A 16,552-nucleotide genomic window follows, 5' to 3' on the forward strand; every position below is an offset into this window, starting at 1 on the left:
GTACTTTAAAGATGTTAGTACCGGAAGTTTGGGGAAAGTCTGGAACATTCTCGGTGGAGTCAGCCTTATCAGACTCTTACATATTGCCAGGGAAGGGGTGGGGCTCTTGCAGTGTGCAGCCTCAGCCATGGAAGGAATGTGGCCACATGCCAGGGTCCCAGAAATTACCAGCACACTGACGTTGGTTGTAGCACCTTTGGATGGCAGTAATTCTTTTTTTTTTTTTTTTTTTTTTTTGTTGGTCGTGGGGCTTGAACTCTGGGCCTGGGTGCTGTCCCTCAGCTCTCCAGCTCAAGGGGAGCGCTCTACCACTTGAGCTACAGCGCCACTCCCGGTTTTCTGGTGGTTTATTGGAGATAGGAGTCTCACGGTCTTTCCTGCCCGGGCTGGCTTTGAACCGCGATCCTCAGATCTCAGCCTCCTGAGTAGCTAGGATTACAGGCGTGAGCCACCAGCGCCCGGCTGGATGGCAGTAATTCTTAAAAGCTATAGTTATGAAATTTTTTTCCTATGTTTAATGAAGTCTGTGGAGATGACCCTTTAAGAGCCAAAAAGGAAACTGGGACTCTGGTAGATAAACTAGAGACAGGGCCCTATCAGGTTAGAAGAGAAACCTCTTTTTTTTTTTTTTTTTTTTGGTCCAGTCATGGGGCCTGAACTCTGGGCCTGGGCACTGTCCCTCAGCTCTTCAGCTCAAGGCTAGCACTCTACCACTTGAGCCACAGCACCACTTCCAGCTTTTTTCTTTTTGCTTATGTGGTGCTGAGGAATCGAACCTAGGGCCTCATGCATGCAAGGCAAGCGCTCTACCACTGAGCCACCTTCCCAACCCCAGAAACCTCTATTTTATTTCCAGTGTTGTGATCAAACCCATGGCCTTGCAATTTTGCTAGGCAAGCACTCTACCACTTATCTCTCTCTCCCTAAGAGGGGAACTCTTATTAACCCTCAGTCTCCTTTGTTGTCTCCTGTAATCTTACCATTAAAACATCTGCATGCGATTACTGTGGGAGCACATCGGTGACTTTCAGATGTCCAGCTCTCCAGACACAGCCAGTTATGCTTGGCAGAGCTCCCGCCTACTGACATCAGCTGATCTACTGCAGGGAAGAAGAGTCCATTATTGCCTGACCAAAGCACTTGGTATAGAATTGACTCCATTCTACTTCACTGGGGTGACAAAGCGAGCCTTTTAGGTTGGTTAATTTTAGCAGAGCCTTGCTGGACTATCTATCTAGATTGGTAGGGCCCAGTGCAGTGACACTTGCTCAAGTGGAACCTTTTTTTTTTTGTGGTGCTAAGTGAAGCTTTGCACATGCTAGGCAAAAGCTGTGCCAGTGAGCTATATTCCCAATATGTAACTTCTTTTTTTTTTGTCGGTCGTGGGGCTTGAACTCTGGGCCTGGGCGCTGTCCCTCAGCTCTTCAGCTCAAGGCAAGCGCGCTACCATTTGAGCTACAGCGCCACTTCCGGTTTTCTGGTGGTTTATTGGAGATAGGAGTCTCACAGTCTCTCCTGCCTGGGCTGGCTTTGAACCTCCATCCTCAGATCTCAGCCTCCTGAGTAGCTAGGATTACAGGCGTGAGCCACCAGCGCCCCGCTCCAATATGTAACTTCTTAGAGATTGTAGAAATGCAATTCAGGTGCCAATGGCTCATGGTTTTTATTCCAGCTACTAAGGAAGCCAAGATCTGAGGATCGAGGTTCAAAGCCAGCCTGGGCAAGAAAGTCCATGAAACTCATCTCCAGTTAACCACCAGAGTGTGAAAGTCAAGCTGTGGCTCAAGTGGTGTCCAGGCCCAGAATTCAAGTCCCAGAACTGGCAAAAAAGTAAAAATTAAAAAAAAAAATGCAGTGAACCTCTGATAGGAGTCTTTAATCCTGAAATCTTAGACATCCTTCTGGTACTCCTGTGTAATACAATTATTCCAGACTGTGTAATACAATTATTCCAGACATAACTGTACCTTCCTTAGAAAAATTCTTCACCAGAACATCTTGTTAGCAAGCAGATCAGATCATTTCCTGATGGGTTTCAATGTCAACTATTTCTGAGGGGAGAGAGGGAGTTAGAACAAGGGAAATTATAAATATTACTGCCTTAATATTCAATTTTGTTGTTGTTGTTTTTGGAGCGCATCCTAGGGCTTAATTCAGGGCTTGAGTGTTGTCTCTGAGTTTCTTTTACTAAAGGATAGTGCTCTACCACTTGAACAACAGCTCCACTTCCTGCTGTTTTTGGAGGGGTAGTTTATTGGTAATAACATTCTCACACACTTTCCTGTCCTGAAGACTTCAAACCATGATCCTAGGATCTCAGTCTCCTGAGTAGCTAGGTTTACAGGTGTGAGCCATCGGCACCTGGTTAGTAAACTCACTTTTTAAAAATATTCAGCAAAAATGTGAGGACAAGGCTGGGAAGGTGGCTCAGTGGTAGAGCGCTTGCCTTGCATGCATGAGGCCCTGGGTTCGATTCCTCAGCACCACATAAGCAAAAAGAAAAGAGCCGGAAGTGGCGCTGTGGCTCAAGTGGTAGAGCGCTAGCCTTGAGCTGAAGAGCTGAGGGACAGCGCCCAGGCCCAAAGTTCAGGCCCCATGACCAGACCCCCCCAAAAAAATGTGAGGACAAGGAACATAAAAATAATGTAGTAAGTAACATGGCAGAAACCTGCTGTTGTGGCAAGGCGCCGGTTGCTCACGCCTGTAATCCTAGCTACAGGAGGCTAAGATCTGAGGATCATGGTTCAAAGCCAGCCTGAGTAGGAAAATCTGTGAGACTCTTATCTCCAATAAACCGCTCAGAAAACCAGAAGTGGCACTGTGGCTCAAGTGGTAGAGTGCTAGCCTTGAGCTGAAGAGCTGAGGGACAGCACCTGCTGTAGGTGGAGTGTACCAGGCAAGTGTAAGTGCTCCAATACCTGAGCCACACCTCTAGCCTGGCTTGTTCTCAATAAGATCAAGTAGCATATTGCGTGTTTCTCCCATAAATAGGTCGGTTCCTTTTTTGACATTGAAATCTGGAACAACTGCCCAACAAAGCATTGGTTCAAATTTGGGACAGATTGAGTGCAGCAGGGAGCAGCACCACTGCAGGGAGCCTATGGCCTGCCTTGAAACTGAAGCTCACCCACTCAGCCTCCTTGCTTTCTGAAGTTCCCCCCATCCCTGGGAGATGCAGAGGAGGGCAGATCTTCAGGAGACTATCCTCCAAACACAATGGAATGTGGTTCTGTCTTCATTGTATGTCTGGAACTGGTCTGATCATCACACAGGCAAATGGTTGGCTGGCTGAAGACAGTAGAGTGACATTTTAGATGGATTCTGCTGGGTGTTGTGAAGGGTTTGACAGTTTTATAATCCATCTTTTCATTAACCGTCAGGCTGGGATCTAGAAAGACAGAGAAAAGCTGATTTAAATAAGAATAAATTCATTCTAAACTCCCCCACAATGAATGCAGAGACCAGATGAAAGGCCTTTTGAAGGATTTACAGTAATTCTCTAAGCTCCAACACTGTTGTCTCCTTTGAACTCTAAAGCCCCTGTAAAGTTGACAATATAGATATAAGGCTTCCACACCCATCTTTCCCATTTGGTGGTGTGCCTGTGTTGGCTGGCATGACCAGAAGGGCCTGGGCAGGTAGGTGTTGTGGGAGTGAACAGCTGTTTTTCATAAGGGTCATTGTTTGTCAGTTCTTAGAAGAAGCTTCCTTCTCAGTTCAGTTTTCTGCTAGCAATTTCTGATAATCCTTCCTTTTCTCCAGAGTCTAATTCCATTGAGTCTATCTTGATGTCTTGTGGTGCTTATCTCAGGACATTCTGTTTTAACAGAAAATGGACCCAAGTGGGGTCAAGGTGCTGGAGACAGCAGAGGATATCCAGGAGAGGCGACAGCAGGTTTTGGATAGATACCACCGCTTCAAGGAGCTCTCTACCTTGCGGCGTCAGAAGTTGGAAGATTCCTATCGCTTCCAGTTTTTCCAAAGAGATGCTGAGGAGCTGGAGAAGTGGATTCAGGAGAAACTTCAGATTGCATCTGATGAGAATTATAAAGACCCCACCAACTTACAAGTACAGTGTGTCTTTTCTCTTTTGAGATTCCTTGCCCAAATTTATGTCTCACACATTCTTGCCCAAAAATCAGGTGAAAGATTGGGCAGCAAAAAGAATGTAGAGGACTAGGAATGTGGCTTAGTGGTAGAGTGCTTGCCTAGCCTGCACGGAGCCCTGCCTTCAATTCCTCAGTACCACATAAAGAGAAAAAGCCAGAAGTGGCACTGTGGCTCAAGTGGTAGAGGCTTGCCTTTAGGAAACGAAGCTCAGGGACAGTGCCCAGGCTCTGAGTTCAAAGCCCCAGGACTGGCTAAACAAAAAACAACAAAGCCTGACCTTAACATGGCAGTACATACTTATAATCCCAGCAGTCAGTGCTCAAAAAACAGTGGGGCACCAGTGGCTCACACCTATGATCCATCCTTGCTACTCAGGAGGATGAGCTCTGAAGATCTAGGTTAGACACCAATCTGGTGTCTTAAGTCCATAAGACTCTAACCTTCAGTTAACCACCAAAAAGCCAAAAAGTGGTAAAGGACAAGGCTTGAGCAAAAAGCTAAGGAATGGCACTCGGGTCCTGAATTTAAGCCCCAGTACCAGCACATACACACACCAAAAATGAAAAGCCTAAATATTCTTTGTTGGTTTTTTTTTTTTTGGTCAATCCTGGGGCTTGAACTCTGGGCCTGGGCACTGTCCCTTAGCTCTTCAGCTCAACGCAAGCGTTCTACCACTTAAGCCACAGTACCACTTGAGATTTTCTGATGGTTAATTGGAGATAAGAATCACACAGATTTTCCTGCCCAGGCTGGCTTTGAACTGTGATCCTCAGATCTCAGCCTCCTGAGTACCTAGGATTACAACATGAGCTACTAGTACCCAACTACTCTTTGTTTGTTTAAGATATGGTCTTACTGTGTAACCCAGGGTGGCCTAGATCTGCATTTCTCCTGCCTCAGTCTTACAGTGCTAGGATTATAGGTGTGTGCAAACACACCCTGCCAGATTCTAAAGCAGACTGTATATATAGTATACCTTTTGCTCATTGATTTTAGTGAAATTAATCACCCCACCCCTGTTTGAACTCAAGGCCTCTGTTGTAGTCCAACACTCTTATCATTTGAGCTACACCATCACTTCCAGGTTTATGCTGGTTAATTGGAGATAAAAATCATGGATTTTTCTATCTAGGCTCAGGCTTACTTCAAGCCACAATTCTCAGATCTCAGCCTCCTGAGTAGTTAGGATTATAGGCGTGAGCCACCAGCGCCTGCCTTCCCAGCTCTTTTTATTTTTCAGGCAGAATCTCACTTTTTGCTTTGGGTTGTCCTGGAACCACTGTTCACTTTCAAAGAACCTGGGATGACAAAGGATGCAACATTCTGTCAAACTTGTTGGTTGAGATGGGGTCTTGCTAACTTTTTCTGGGGCTGGCATGGAACTGGTCCCCCCAGTGTCAGCCTCCTAAGGATTCTAAGTGTGAGCCACAAGGCCACACAGGGAAAGACAAAGGGCCTAGGTGCTGTCTCTCAGCCTCTCTGTGCTCACTGTGCGCAAGACTAGTGCTCCACCACTTGAGCCACAGCGCCATTTCCAGCTTTTTCTGAGTAGTTTATTGGAGATAAGAGTCTCACAGACTTTCCTGCCCAGGCATGAGCCACCAGCGCCTGGAGGTGAAAGACATTTTAAAGAAAAACTACTTTGAAAAGAAAAACTATTTTGGTAACAAGTGGAATAGTAGCTGTTTCTATGGGTTCCTTTTTTTTTCTTTTGGCCCAAGACCAGTATTCAAACATGGCACATGGTACTTTCACTCAGTACCTAGCGCTCTACCAACAGAGCCATGTCTCTAACCCCTCCTTGCATTCTTTTACTGCACCAAAGGACTGTAAGAAGAGAGAATGAGGAGCGGCAGGTAGATGCAGTCAGGGCCCTGCAGGCTTCTTCCTAGCTCAGTCCATGGTGAGAAAGGTGTGGAGCCATGGTGCTAGCTCAGTGCTAGAGAGAGGCCCTGGGTTCATCTGAGGAAACTCCCCATGGAGGAAGGATAGTAGTGCTGCTTCTAAGGCAAGGAGAAGAAGCGTGTCAGTGTATGAGTGGATTATTCAAAAACAAATCACTCCCCATGCTAAGAAGACTGGTAGTAAGGTCCTCTTTCTAAAGGGACACCAATTAGTCAACAATAGAATTTTAGACATTTTGTTGTATCTTCTATCTGCAAAGTTGGATGTGCTTCCTGGCCCAACTTGCAGAGGGAGTATAGATGCAGACTGTCTTTGTCTGACCAGATAGAGAATAAGGCAAGGCGCTGATGGATGCCTCCTGAACTAGAAAGTGAGCCTGAGGAAAAAGAAACACAGGATAGGGATTGGAGAATTGCTGGGTAATGATTCCGTGGCTTACTTTGTGTCCACCACCAGGGAAAGCTCCAGAAACATCAAGCCTTTGAAGCTGAAGTGCAGGCCAACTCAGGAGCTATTGTCAAGCTGGATGAAACTGGAAACCTGATGATCTCAGAAGGACATTTTGCATCTGAAACCATCCGGGTAAGTTGAGGGAGTGCTGGTAGAGATGGCCTTGCCTGGGAGGAAGAGGATCTTGTATGTCAAGATGGGCTTTTTTAGCTTTGTAGTAAACCTGTGGCGTGTCATGAAGGAGTTGCCCAAGCTCTTAGTTTGTGATGTGACTCAGCATGAATATAAACTTGTGTTTGTACATGGAGGAAAAAATGATGTTCTATGGTAGTACAAGTTAGGATATGATGGTCCGTAAACTAATTCTTAACATTGGGTGGGAAAGCCTGTTAGGGAAAATTGGTGGATTTGGAGGTTAGGGTAATAAGACAAATAGGAGCTATCATAAACATTCTGAAGAAAGTTCTGTATTAGAAATATTTCTGTCTGAATCTTGGTGCCTTGCCCTTGAGCCATTGAAACAGCCCGAAAAGGCCTAGCTCTAAGGAATGCCTGGGGCATTCTTGGCCCATGGCCTGGTAATAGGACTAACAAGAAGGCAATCCTCCCCCAACTCTGGTCCCGTTTATTATGGAACTGGGACTATAATTAATCTTTCTCCACTTTGTTTCTCATTTCCACAGAGTTTAGGGAAAAGCAAATCTCTGATGAGTATCACACAGTTTCTTACCTACAGATGCTCTCTCTACCCTTAAAATACTTCCTATCTAGCTATGTTTTGTTTGGTTCTTTTTTTGTTGAGACAGTTTCACTATATAACCTCAAATTGCCCATCCTCCTGTCTCAGCTTCCTGAATGCTGAGTGAGGGGTCTTTTGGTTTATTTTCTCCAAAACTATGTCCCAATGAGGGCCCAGCCTTTTCTAGGCCTTCACCTCAAGCAGTCCTGATGATTTATATGATAGCTATGAACCCCAGCTAGGAAAGTTTCATCCCCACTCTTCCCTGATAACTTTTTTTTTTGGGGGGTAAACATTCATTGTTTGCTCTGCTCTGCTTCCTTCTCCACATTGTCTGCCGTTGGTGTGTCAAGTACACTTGCCTCCCTGCTCACTTATTGAAGTCTTGGAACTAGCTCTGAGCTTATGACTACTAATTATTATCTATTACTAGTGATGATTGCAAATATGAAGTAAAAGTGAGTGTCCATTATCATATGACAACTTATTAATTCCACTGAACCTATTTGGACAATGCAACTCATCTCTACCATTAAATACAAATATTAGTTTGCCCATTTAGCCACTATTTTGTATATAGTCTTAGAGTAAGTGAAATTGGCCTGCTTCTTATTTTGGCAATCGAAGTTTTTTCCCCAGAGTGAATGGGGCTGCTTTGTGGTAGAATAGCCAGGTTATAGAAGGGCACAGGAGCAACAGACCAAGTATTTGGCTTTAGTGATTAATCTGGGGGAGGACCCAGAGCTGACTGTGCTTACATTTACTACTGAACGCCCTGTGATCTGTGTCGAGATCATATTAAAGCAACATTTAAAATACTGTTAATAGTAATAATAAGAATATTCTGTTAACTACTGTTGTTGAGTAGCTACTAGTTATTGTTAAAGTACAGACAATTTGCTATTATTAATCTTCATAATATGCTTGCAAGGTGACTATTATCTCCATATTAGGAAAGAGTGGAAATTGAGGCTCAGAATTTTAAGTAACATGCTCAGAGTCCCATAGCTAAGGTGACAACTGGAATTCTACTCTGCTCCTTTCTCTTTCCAGTCATAGCTGATTGCTTATCCCATCCCAACCTGTATTTCATTCTTTTGCTGCTCAGGGCTTCGTCCCTGAGCTTCTCTGTGCTTAAGGCTAGTGCTCTACCACTTCAGCCACAGCACCACTTCCAGCTTTTTCTGCTTATGTGGTTCTTAGGAATCAAACCCAGGACTGTATGCATGGTAGGCAAGCACTCTACCACTAAGCCACATTCCCAATCCTTTTTTTTTTTTTTTTTTGGTACGAGGGTTTAGGGTTTAGACTCAGGGATTTAATGCTTACTTTCTGGACTGGCACTTTACCAGTGGAGCCATGCTTCCCAACCAACAAACCTTTTACTGGTTTTTGGTTATAGAGTCTTGTGGGTATTCTGTCTGGGCTAACTTCTATTTTTTTTTTTTCCTATTTCTTGAGGGGCCAGGCCTGGGGCTTGCATTCAGGGCCTGGGTACTGTCCCTGAGCTTCTTTTGCTCAAGGCTAGCTCTACCACTTGAGCCACAGCACTATTTCCAGCTTTTTGTGTTTATGTGGTACTGAGGAATCGGGCCCAGGGCTTCATGCATGCTAGACAAGCACGGTACCACAGAGCCACATTCCCAGCCCTGTCTGGGCTAGCTTTAAACCATGATCCTCCAGATCTCAGCTTCCTGAGTAGCTAGGCTTACAGATACGATCCACAAGTGCTTTCTTATCTTCTTTCCTTAATGTTTTTCCATCTGTTTCTCAGAAAACTCCAGCTCTGGCTCATGCCTCTGTTGAGAAATCACTGAGTCAGAATCAGGCTTTCTTCTCCACCCTGCCAGCTCCTGCTGTTTCTGAAATGCACCTGCCTCTGCCACCCATGTTCCCAGACAATAGGAAGCTGTGCAGCTGGGCTGTCTGGGTCCTATAGGACCAAAAGAGCTCAGACCAACCAGAGAGGAAAATTGCCAGTACCACAAGTGGCCTTGCCTGAGAGATGACATGTGTGAAAATAAAATTTGTGAGGATGCCAGTGGACTTGGGAGAGGTTTTCCCTATGTCCCTTGCCTCACCTCATTCTTTAGCAGGGAGCTGTCTCTCTCCACTTTTGTGTACATGGCAAGCCTGTCTTGGCAGTTTATCTGTTGCAGCTTAGTTTGGCATGTAGCATTAGTACAGAAGGTGGGTGGGGTGGAGGGCTGGGTCTGTGTATAACCTGTCTATCACTGATTTAGACTTTCACACCTTACCGGACGGCGTGGCGCCCTATAGTCACCGCCACCCACATTGGCTCCCACATCCGAGTAGGTGGATATTGACTTGCCGTTGGTTGCTGTGGAAATGCCTTTCACTTCCTCCTTGGTGCTGGCAAATGGTCCTTACCACGGGCAGAAGTGAACTGTGTGAGCCTGCCTTTCCCCACTGCTTTCTCCTTGCCAGTGAAATACTCCTGCTTTTTCAGTCCACCCTCCCCAACTATCCCTGATTTTCAGGGGTTTTTTGTTGTTCTTTTTTTTTGGGAGTGGTGTTTTAACAACAGGCGGATCTCACACTGTGTTTCTTTTGGTATTTGAACCTTTCTGTTTGGTTTACCTTTGCCTGTCAGTGTTACACAGAAACTCCCAGTATCTTGGGTGAACATAATCAGGGCACTGAAGTCTGATCAGAATACTGAATGAAGCACCAAGGCATGAATGAGAATTAGTTTTCCCCATTCCATAAGCCTTTAAAAAGGCCTGTGCTCTGAACACCCAACGATGCTGGGAGGTGAATATATTTGGCCCTATGCCTGCTACTTGGTGAAGTGTGAAGTTAGCCTGATTTGAGATGTTGTGTTGTACAGCTGTCATACAGACCCTCCAAACCTTTTTCTGCCCAGAAATCTTTGGTAGCTGATGACATTTCAGGATCCTACTTTTTTTCCACTTTTATGCTAAGATCTTTGTTTTGTGCCTTATAATATTTGTCGTGTCTGTTGGACCTCTGTTTTTGTTTTGTTTTTCTGCTCACCTCCATTAAATCAGAGCATAGCCTTTAGCAATTTCTGTTTCCACATTAATTCCTTATTAATCCCTTCCCCAGCAGTCTTCGCTCTGTGACACTATCACTTTAATAATTACTGATATCCTGCACTTACAAATATGGAAATAACAATACTTCCCCTATAGTAAGCTAGCATAAATCTACCATGAAAATACATTCTTTTTTTTTTTTGTACCAGTGCTGGGGTTTGAACTCAGGGCCTGGGCACTGTCCCTGAGTTTGCTTTGTTCAAGGTTAGTGCTCTACCACTTGAGCTACAACTTCCCTTCTAGCTTTTTTTCATTTTTTTTTCTTTTTTGTGCTAGTCCTAGGTCTTGAACTTGGGGCTTGGGCACTGTCTGCCTGCTCCTTTTGCTCAAGGCAAGCACTCTACCACTCAGCCACAGCATCACTTCTGGCTTTTTCAGAGTAGTTTATTGGAGATTGGAGTCTCATGGACTTTCCTGCCTGGATTGGCTTTAAATATGATCCTCAGATCTCAACCTCCTGAATAAGTAGGATGCAGGAATGAGCCACCAGCCCCTGGCTCATATCCCCATTCTTAAAACAACTTCAACAGGTTTTGTTGTTCAGTTAACATACATATAGATAAAACCATGTTGGCCATATCTATCCCTATTTACCCATTACACTAGCCTTCCCCCCGCTCACTGGTACTTACCTCCACAACAGAGCCTATTTTACTTTCCTGTTGGATTCTCTTTTAGGAGATTTTTTTTTTTAAACTCTGAGTCTTGAGATTGGCTCTGGCTTGTAAGAACTCTTTAGAAGGTCTGATCCTACAGGTCCAGTTATAATCCAGTAAACATCTGATTTGTGTCCTCTAGACTCGTCTGATGGAACTGCACCGCCAGTGGGAATTGCTGTTAGAGAAGATGCGGGAGAAAGGAATCAAACTGCTGCAGGCCCAGAAGTTGGTGCAGTATTTGCGAGAGTGTGAGGATGTGATGGACTGGATCAGCGACAAGGTGAATTGGGGAGGAAGACTCTGAGAGCCTCCCTAGGGAGAGGGACTCTTGAGAGCCAGCAGTAGGCAGCTGCAGCCAGGCTAGATGCTGGGTGTAAGGGGACCACTGGGTCTCTTGCTGTAGAGAGGCATCTTTTGTTTCTATAACTCTAAACACTGGGGTATCTTGAACAGGATGCTTTAAAAGGACTGACAGAAACCATGTAGAAAACTGTCCATGAAAGCTAACTTGGCTCCATATCTAATAATCAGTTTCATATAACTTCCTGGATAAAACGTTAAAAAATTTTTAATTATCTTTTTTTTTTTTTTGGTCGGTCGTGGGGCTTGAACTCTGGGCTTGGGCGCTGTCCCTCAGCTCTTCAGCTCAAGGCGAGCGCTCTACCACTTGAGCTACAGCGCCACTTCCGGTTTTCTGGTGGTTTATTGGAGATAGGAGTCTCAAGGTCTCTCTTGCCCGGGCTGGCTTTGAACCGGGATCCTCAGATCTCAGCCTCCTGAGTAGCTAGGATTACAGGTGTGAGCCACCAGCACCCGGCTTTTTAATTATCTTTAAGTAGTTGTACAAAGAAGTTCCCATTCTACAGAACAGTATATGAATACAAAGTGACTGATAACATTGTCACCAATTGCTCTTAACCCATGGATAAAACTTAAAAAGAGTTTTTTTGTTTTTGTTTTTGTTTTTTAAACCAACTGTTGACTGTGGCTCTGTTTTGGTCCCGAAATAGGAAGCAATTGTGACTTCTGAGGAGCTGGGCCAGGACCTAGAGCATGTAGAGGTTCTACAGAAGAAATTTGAAGAGTTTCAAACAGATCTGGCTGCTCATGAAGAAAGGGTTAATGAAGTGAACCAATTTGCTGCCAAACTCATCCAGGTAACATGTCACAGGATCATCGTGTGAGTCTTCTAGCCAATCCAAAGTAAATTTGGAAGGTCTCAAACTCCTTAGTGAGCAAACTTTTTTTTTTTTTTTTTTTTTGTCGGTCGTGGGGCTGGGCGCTGTCCTTCAGCTCTTCAGCTCAAGGCAAGCGCTCTACCACTTGAGCTACAGCGCCATTTCCGGTTTTCTGGTGGTTTATTTGAGATAGGAGTCTCACGGTTTCTCCTGCCCGGGCTGGCTTTGAACCGCGATCCTCAGATCTCAGCCTCCTGAGTAGCTAGGACTACAGGTGTGAGCCACCAGCGCCCGGCTAGTGAGCAAACTTTTATAAGCATCCATAAAACTTTTGTTTAGATCTAAGCAAAGCCTTAGGTGCATTATCCCTAAACAAGAACATAGTTTTTACCTTGTAGTTGTGGGCAGGAAGAGCAGAGTTCATTTGATCTGTTTCCTCCACCCATTTTCAGGTGGGTGGGGCAAAGCTTTTATTGGACTGCTGAAGCTGGGTCTCTGGGTTTCTCAGATGAGGGTGTGGTGATGAGTGCTTGCTTAGAGTTGGGAGGTGGCCACCAGTGCCACTTCATTTTCAGTTGAGGTTTCCCGGGCTCTCTGGGGAGCCTAAGGGAATCTGGTAGAGTTCAAGGGAAGCTGTATAGTCCATGGCAGGTGTGGGGGGAGCGGAGAATAGTTGGGTAGTATGGGGTGGGGGGAGCGGAGAATAGTTGGGTAGTATGGGGTGGGGGGAGTGGAGAATAGTTGGGTGGTATGGTGGTATAATCCTGTGATCCCAGAACTTGGCCAAGATAGGATTGAGTTCCAGGCCAGCCTGGGCTGCATAGTGATACTCTGTCAAGATAAAAAAAGATACTTGGGCACTGGTGACTCGCTGGTGGCTCACACTGATAGTACTAGCTCCTCAGGAGGCTAAGATTTGAGGATTGAGATTTGAAGTTGGCCTAAGTAGACAAATCTTCAGTTAACCAGCAAAAAGCCAGAACTAGAGGTGTGGCTCAAGTGGTAGAGTTCTAGCTGTGAACAGAATAGCTAAGCAAGAGCTCAGGGCACTGAGTTCAAGCCCCAGTACTGGCACACACTTGAAAAAGAAGACATGAAACGACCTTACTGAGTTTCCTAATGCACCTCCAAGAGCTCCTTTTTCTTTTTCTTTTTTTTTTTTGGGGGATCCAGTCGTGAGGCCTGAACTCTTGGCCTGGGCGCTGTCCTTCAGCTCTTCAGCTCAAGGCTCTACCACTTGAGCCACAGCACCACTTCTGGCTTTTTTCTTTTTGCTTATGTGGTGCTGAGGAATCGAACCCAGGGCCTCAGGCATGCAAGGCAAGCAAAGAGATCTTTTTTCATTCACCTCTTCTACCAAGGACACCATGCGCTAGAGACACCAAGTAGTAGAGAGCAGAGAGCTTTGGCTTTAGGGAGATTTTTCTCTCTCTCTCTCTCTCTTTCTTTCTCTCTCTCTCTCTCTCTTTCTCTTTCTCTCCTTTCTTCCTTCCTTTCTTTCTTTCTTTCTTTCTCATGGGTTCTTGAACTCTAGGCCTGGGCGCTGTCCCTCAGCTCTTCCGCTCAAGGCTAGCGCTCTACCACTTGAGCCACAGTGCCACTTTCAGCTTTTTCTGTTTATGTGGTACTGAGGAATTGAACCCAGGGCCTCATGCATGCAAGGCAAGCACTCTACCACTGGGCCACCTTCCCAGTCCCAAGATTTTATTTATTTATTTTGTCACTCCTATCCTGGGGCCTAAACTCAGGGTCTGGCCATTGTCCCTGAGCTTCTTTTTGCTTAAGGCTAGAATTCTAACACTAGAACTACAGCTCCACTTCTGGCTTTTTCTGTTTTTATGTACTGAGGAATCGACCCCAGGGTTTCATGCAGGCTAGGCAAGCACTCTACCACTAAGCCACATTCCTAGCCTTTAGGGAGATTATTATTTGAGGGAAACATATTAAACTTAGAGATATGCTTCAGTGCTGATTCTTGTTTCCTTTTCCAGTTATGGTTAAAAGAAGGTGGTTAGCATTCCTCAAAAATAGCTTTTTAGGACTGGGAACGTGGCTCAGTAGTAGAGTGCTTGCCCCTCATGCATGAGGCCCTGGGTTCGATTCCTCAGTACTACATAAACAGAAAAAGCCATAAGTAGGCACTGTGGCTCAAGTGGTAGAGTGCTAGCCTTGAGCTAAAGAGCTGAGGGACAGTGCCCAGGCCCAGAGTGTCAGTGGCTCATGCCTTTAATCCTAGCTATTCATAAGGCTGGACCATGGTTTAAAGCCATCCTGGGTACAAAAGTTCCCATGAGACTCTTTATCTCCAGTTAATCACTCAAAAACTGGAAGTGTTATTATGGCTCAAAGGAGTAGAGTACTAGCCTTGAGTAAAAGAGCGGAGGAACAGCACCCAGACCCTAAGTTCAAACTCCATGATTGACAAGGGAAAAAAAAAAAGTTACATTGAGCAGAGACATTATTCCTTGCCAAGGCCTGAGCTATCCTCAAGTTGTGTTGAAGAAGAATGGTTAGGCCAAGTCCCTGATCTGACAAGTGGATCCAAAACAATTGATTAGGGCTGGGAATGTGGCTTAGTAGTAGAGTGCTTGCCTAGCATACATGAAATCCTGGGTTCAATTCCTCAGGACTACATAAACAGAAAAGGCCGGAAGTGGCACTGTGGCTCCAGTGGTAGAGTGCTAGCCTTGAGTAAAAGAAACTTAAGGATAATGCCCAGGCCCTGAGTTCAAGCCCTAGGACTGGCAAAAACAACAACTGATTACTTTGTTGTTTTTTTTTTTTTTCGTTTTTTTTTTTTTTTTTCCTGTGGATTGTGGGGGTAAACCAGGCATTGAAACAGGGCCTTGTGTACATGCTAGGCAAGCCCTCTACATACCCTAGTCCTTTTGTTGTTGTATTTTCTGAGATAAAGTCTTGGTAAATTTTGTCCAGGTTGACCTCAAACACTTTTTTTTTGTTTGGTCATGGGGCTTGAACTCTGGACCTGAGCATTGTCCCTCAGCTCTTCAGTTCAAGGATAGTGCTCTACCACTTGAGCCACAACTCCACTTTTGGTTTTCTGGTGTTTTATTGGAGATAAGAGTTTCATAGCCTTTCCTACCCGGGCTGACTTTGAACTGCAGTCCTCAGATCTCAACCTCCCGAGTACCTAGGAGTACAGGCATGAGCCACCTGTGCCAGCTCAAACTCTTAAACCTTCTGTCTCTGCCTCCAATTATGTTCTCCTTAAAACAAAGAAATAGCCAGGCACTGGTGGCTCATACCTATAATCCTAGCTACTCAGGAGGCTGAGATCTGAGGAGATCTGAGGTTCAAAGCCAGCCCAGGCAGGAAAATCTGTGAGTTTTTTTTTTTTTTAATTTTTATTTATTTATTATTGTGAAAATACTGTACAGAGGGGTTAGAATTACATGGGCAAGATAATGAGTACATTTCTTATCAAGCATTGTAGCCTCCTCCTTTGTTTCCCCTTCCCATCCCTTCCCAGCTTCCCCGCGCCCCCCATCTGTGAGATTCTTTTTTTTTTTCTTTTTTTTTTTGGGTCCGGTTGTGGGGCCTGAACTCTGGGCCTGGGCGCTGTCCCTCAGCTCTTCAGCTCAAGGCTAGCGCTCTACCACTTGAGCCACAGCGCCACTTCTGGCTTTTTTCTTTTTGCTTATGTGGTGCTGAGGAGTTGAACCCAGGGCCTCAGGCAAGCGCTCTACCACTGAGCTACCTTCCCAGCCCCGAGATTCTTATCTCTATTTAACCACCAGAAAATCGGAAGTGGCTCTGTGGCTCAAGTGGTAGAATGCTAGCCTTGAGCTGAAGAGCTGAGGGACAGAGCCTAGGCCCAGAGTTCAAGCCCTATGACCGACAAAAGAAAAGGAAAGAAAATGTGGTTGGTTGGCAGGGCACTTTTTTTTTTTCTTGTAAAGATGTGGTACAGAGAGGTTACAGTTAAATTAGTAATGAGTACATTTTTTTATGGCAGGGCACTTTTAAAAAGATATTCCCAGTCTGAAGCCATCTGAATAAATACTTGGGCCTTGAAAATTCTATGAATGGTCAGCAGTGCTTAATCATTTCCAAGATACGTGGAGTAACAGATTTTTGAGCACTAGAGTTACTGGAGGAACGAGAGTGGACAGGCAAATCTCTTCCATTCTGCCTTCTTTAGGAACAGCACCCTGAGGAGGAGTTGATCAAGACCAAGCAGGGTGAGGTGAATGCAGCCTGGCAGCGACTGAAGGGTCTAGCTCTGCAGAGGCAGGGGAAGCTCTTTGGAGCTGCTGAGGTTCAGCGCTTTAACAGGTACCAACCAGCTCCAACTGGACTAGGGGAACAGGCACTGGCTGGGAAGGGCTTGGTAAAGTCCCTGGTCACTAGATCTTGACTGTGATAGTCTCGGTACTCCTGGACAGTCAGCATCACAGGTTGACTGGCACC

General features: G+C 45.3%; 1 protein-coding gene across 9 annotated transcripts in view; it reads left to right on the forward strand.

The window, feature by feature from the left end:
* Window positions 1–16,552, forward strand: part of Sptan1 (spectrin alpha, non-erythrocytic 1) — a 75,026-nt gene that overhangs the window by 8,399 nt on the left and 50,075 nt on the right. For all 9 annotated transcript variants that reach the window (XM_070014762.1, XM_070014764.1, XM_070014766.1 and 6 more), the window contains 5 exons: window positions 3,830–4,069; window positions 6,472–6,597; window positions 11,083–11,223; window positions 11,954–12,100; window positions 16,284–16,417. In XM_070014762.1, coding sequence (XP_069870863.1) covers window positions 3,833–4,069; window positions 6,472–6,597; window positions 11,083–11,223; window positions 11,954–12,100; window positions 16,284–16,417 — 785 coding nt within the window. In that variant the 5' untranslated portion in view covers window positions 3,830–3,832. Of the gene's footprint in view, window positions 1–3,829; window positions 4,070–6,471; window positions 6,598–11,082; window positions 11,224–11,953; window positions 12,101–16,283; window positions 16,418–16,552 lie in introns of those variants that run through there.

The sequence above is a fragment of the Dipodomys merriami genome, unplaced genomic scaffold (assembly GCF_024711535.1).
Source record: "Dipodomys merriami isolate MVZ:Mamm:240054 unplaced genomic scaffold, mDipMer1.0.p SCAF_11, whole genome shotgun sequence".
NCBI classification, from domain to species: Eukaryota; Metazoa; Chordata; class Mammalia; order Rodentia; family Heteromyidae; genus Dipodomys; species Dipodomys merriami.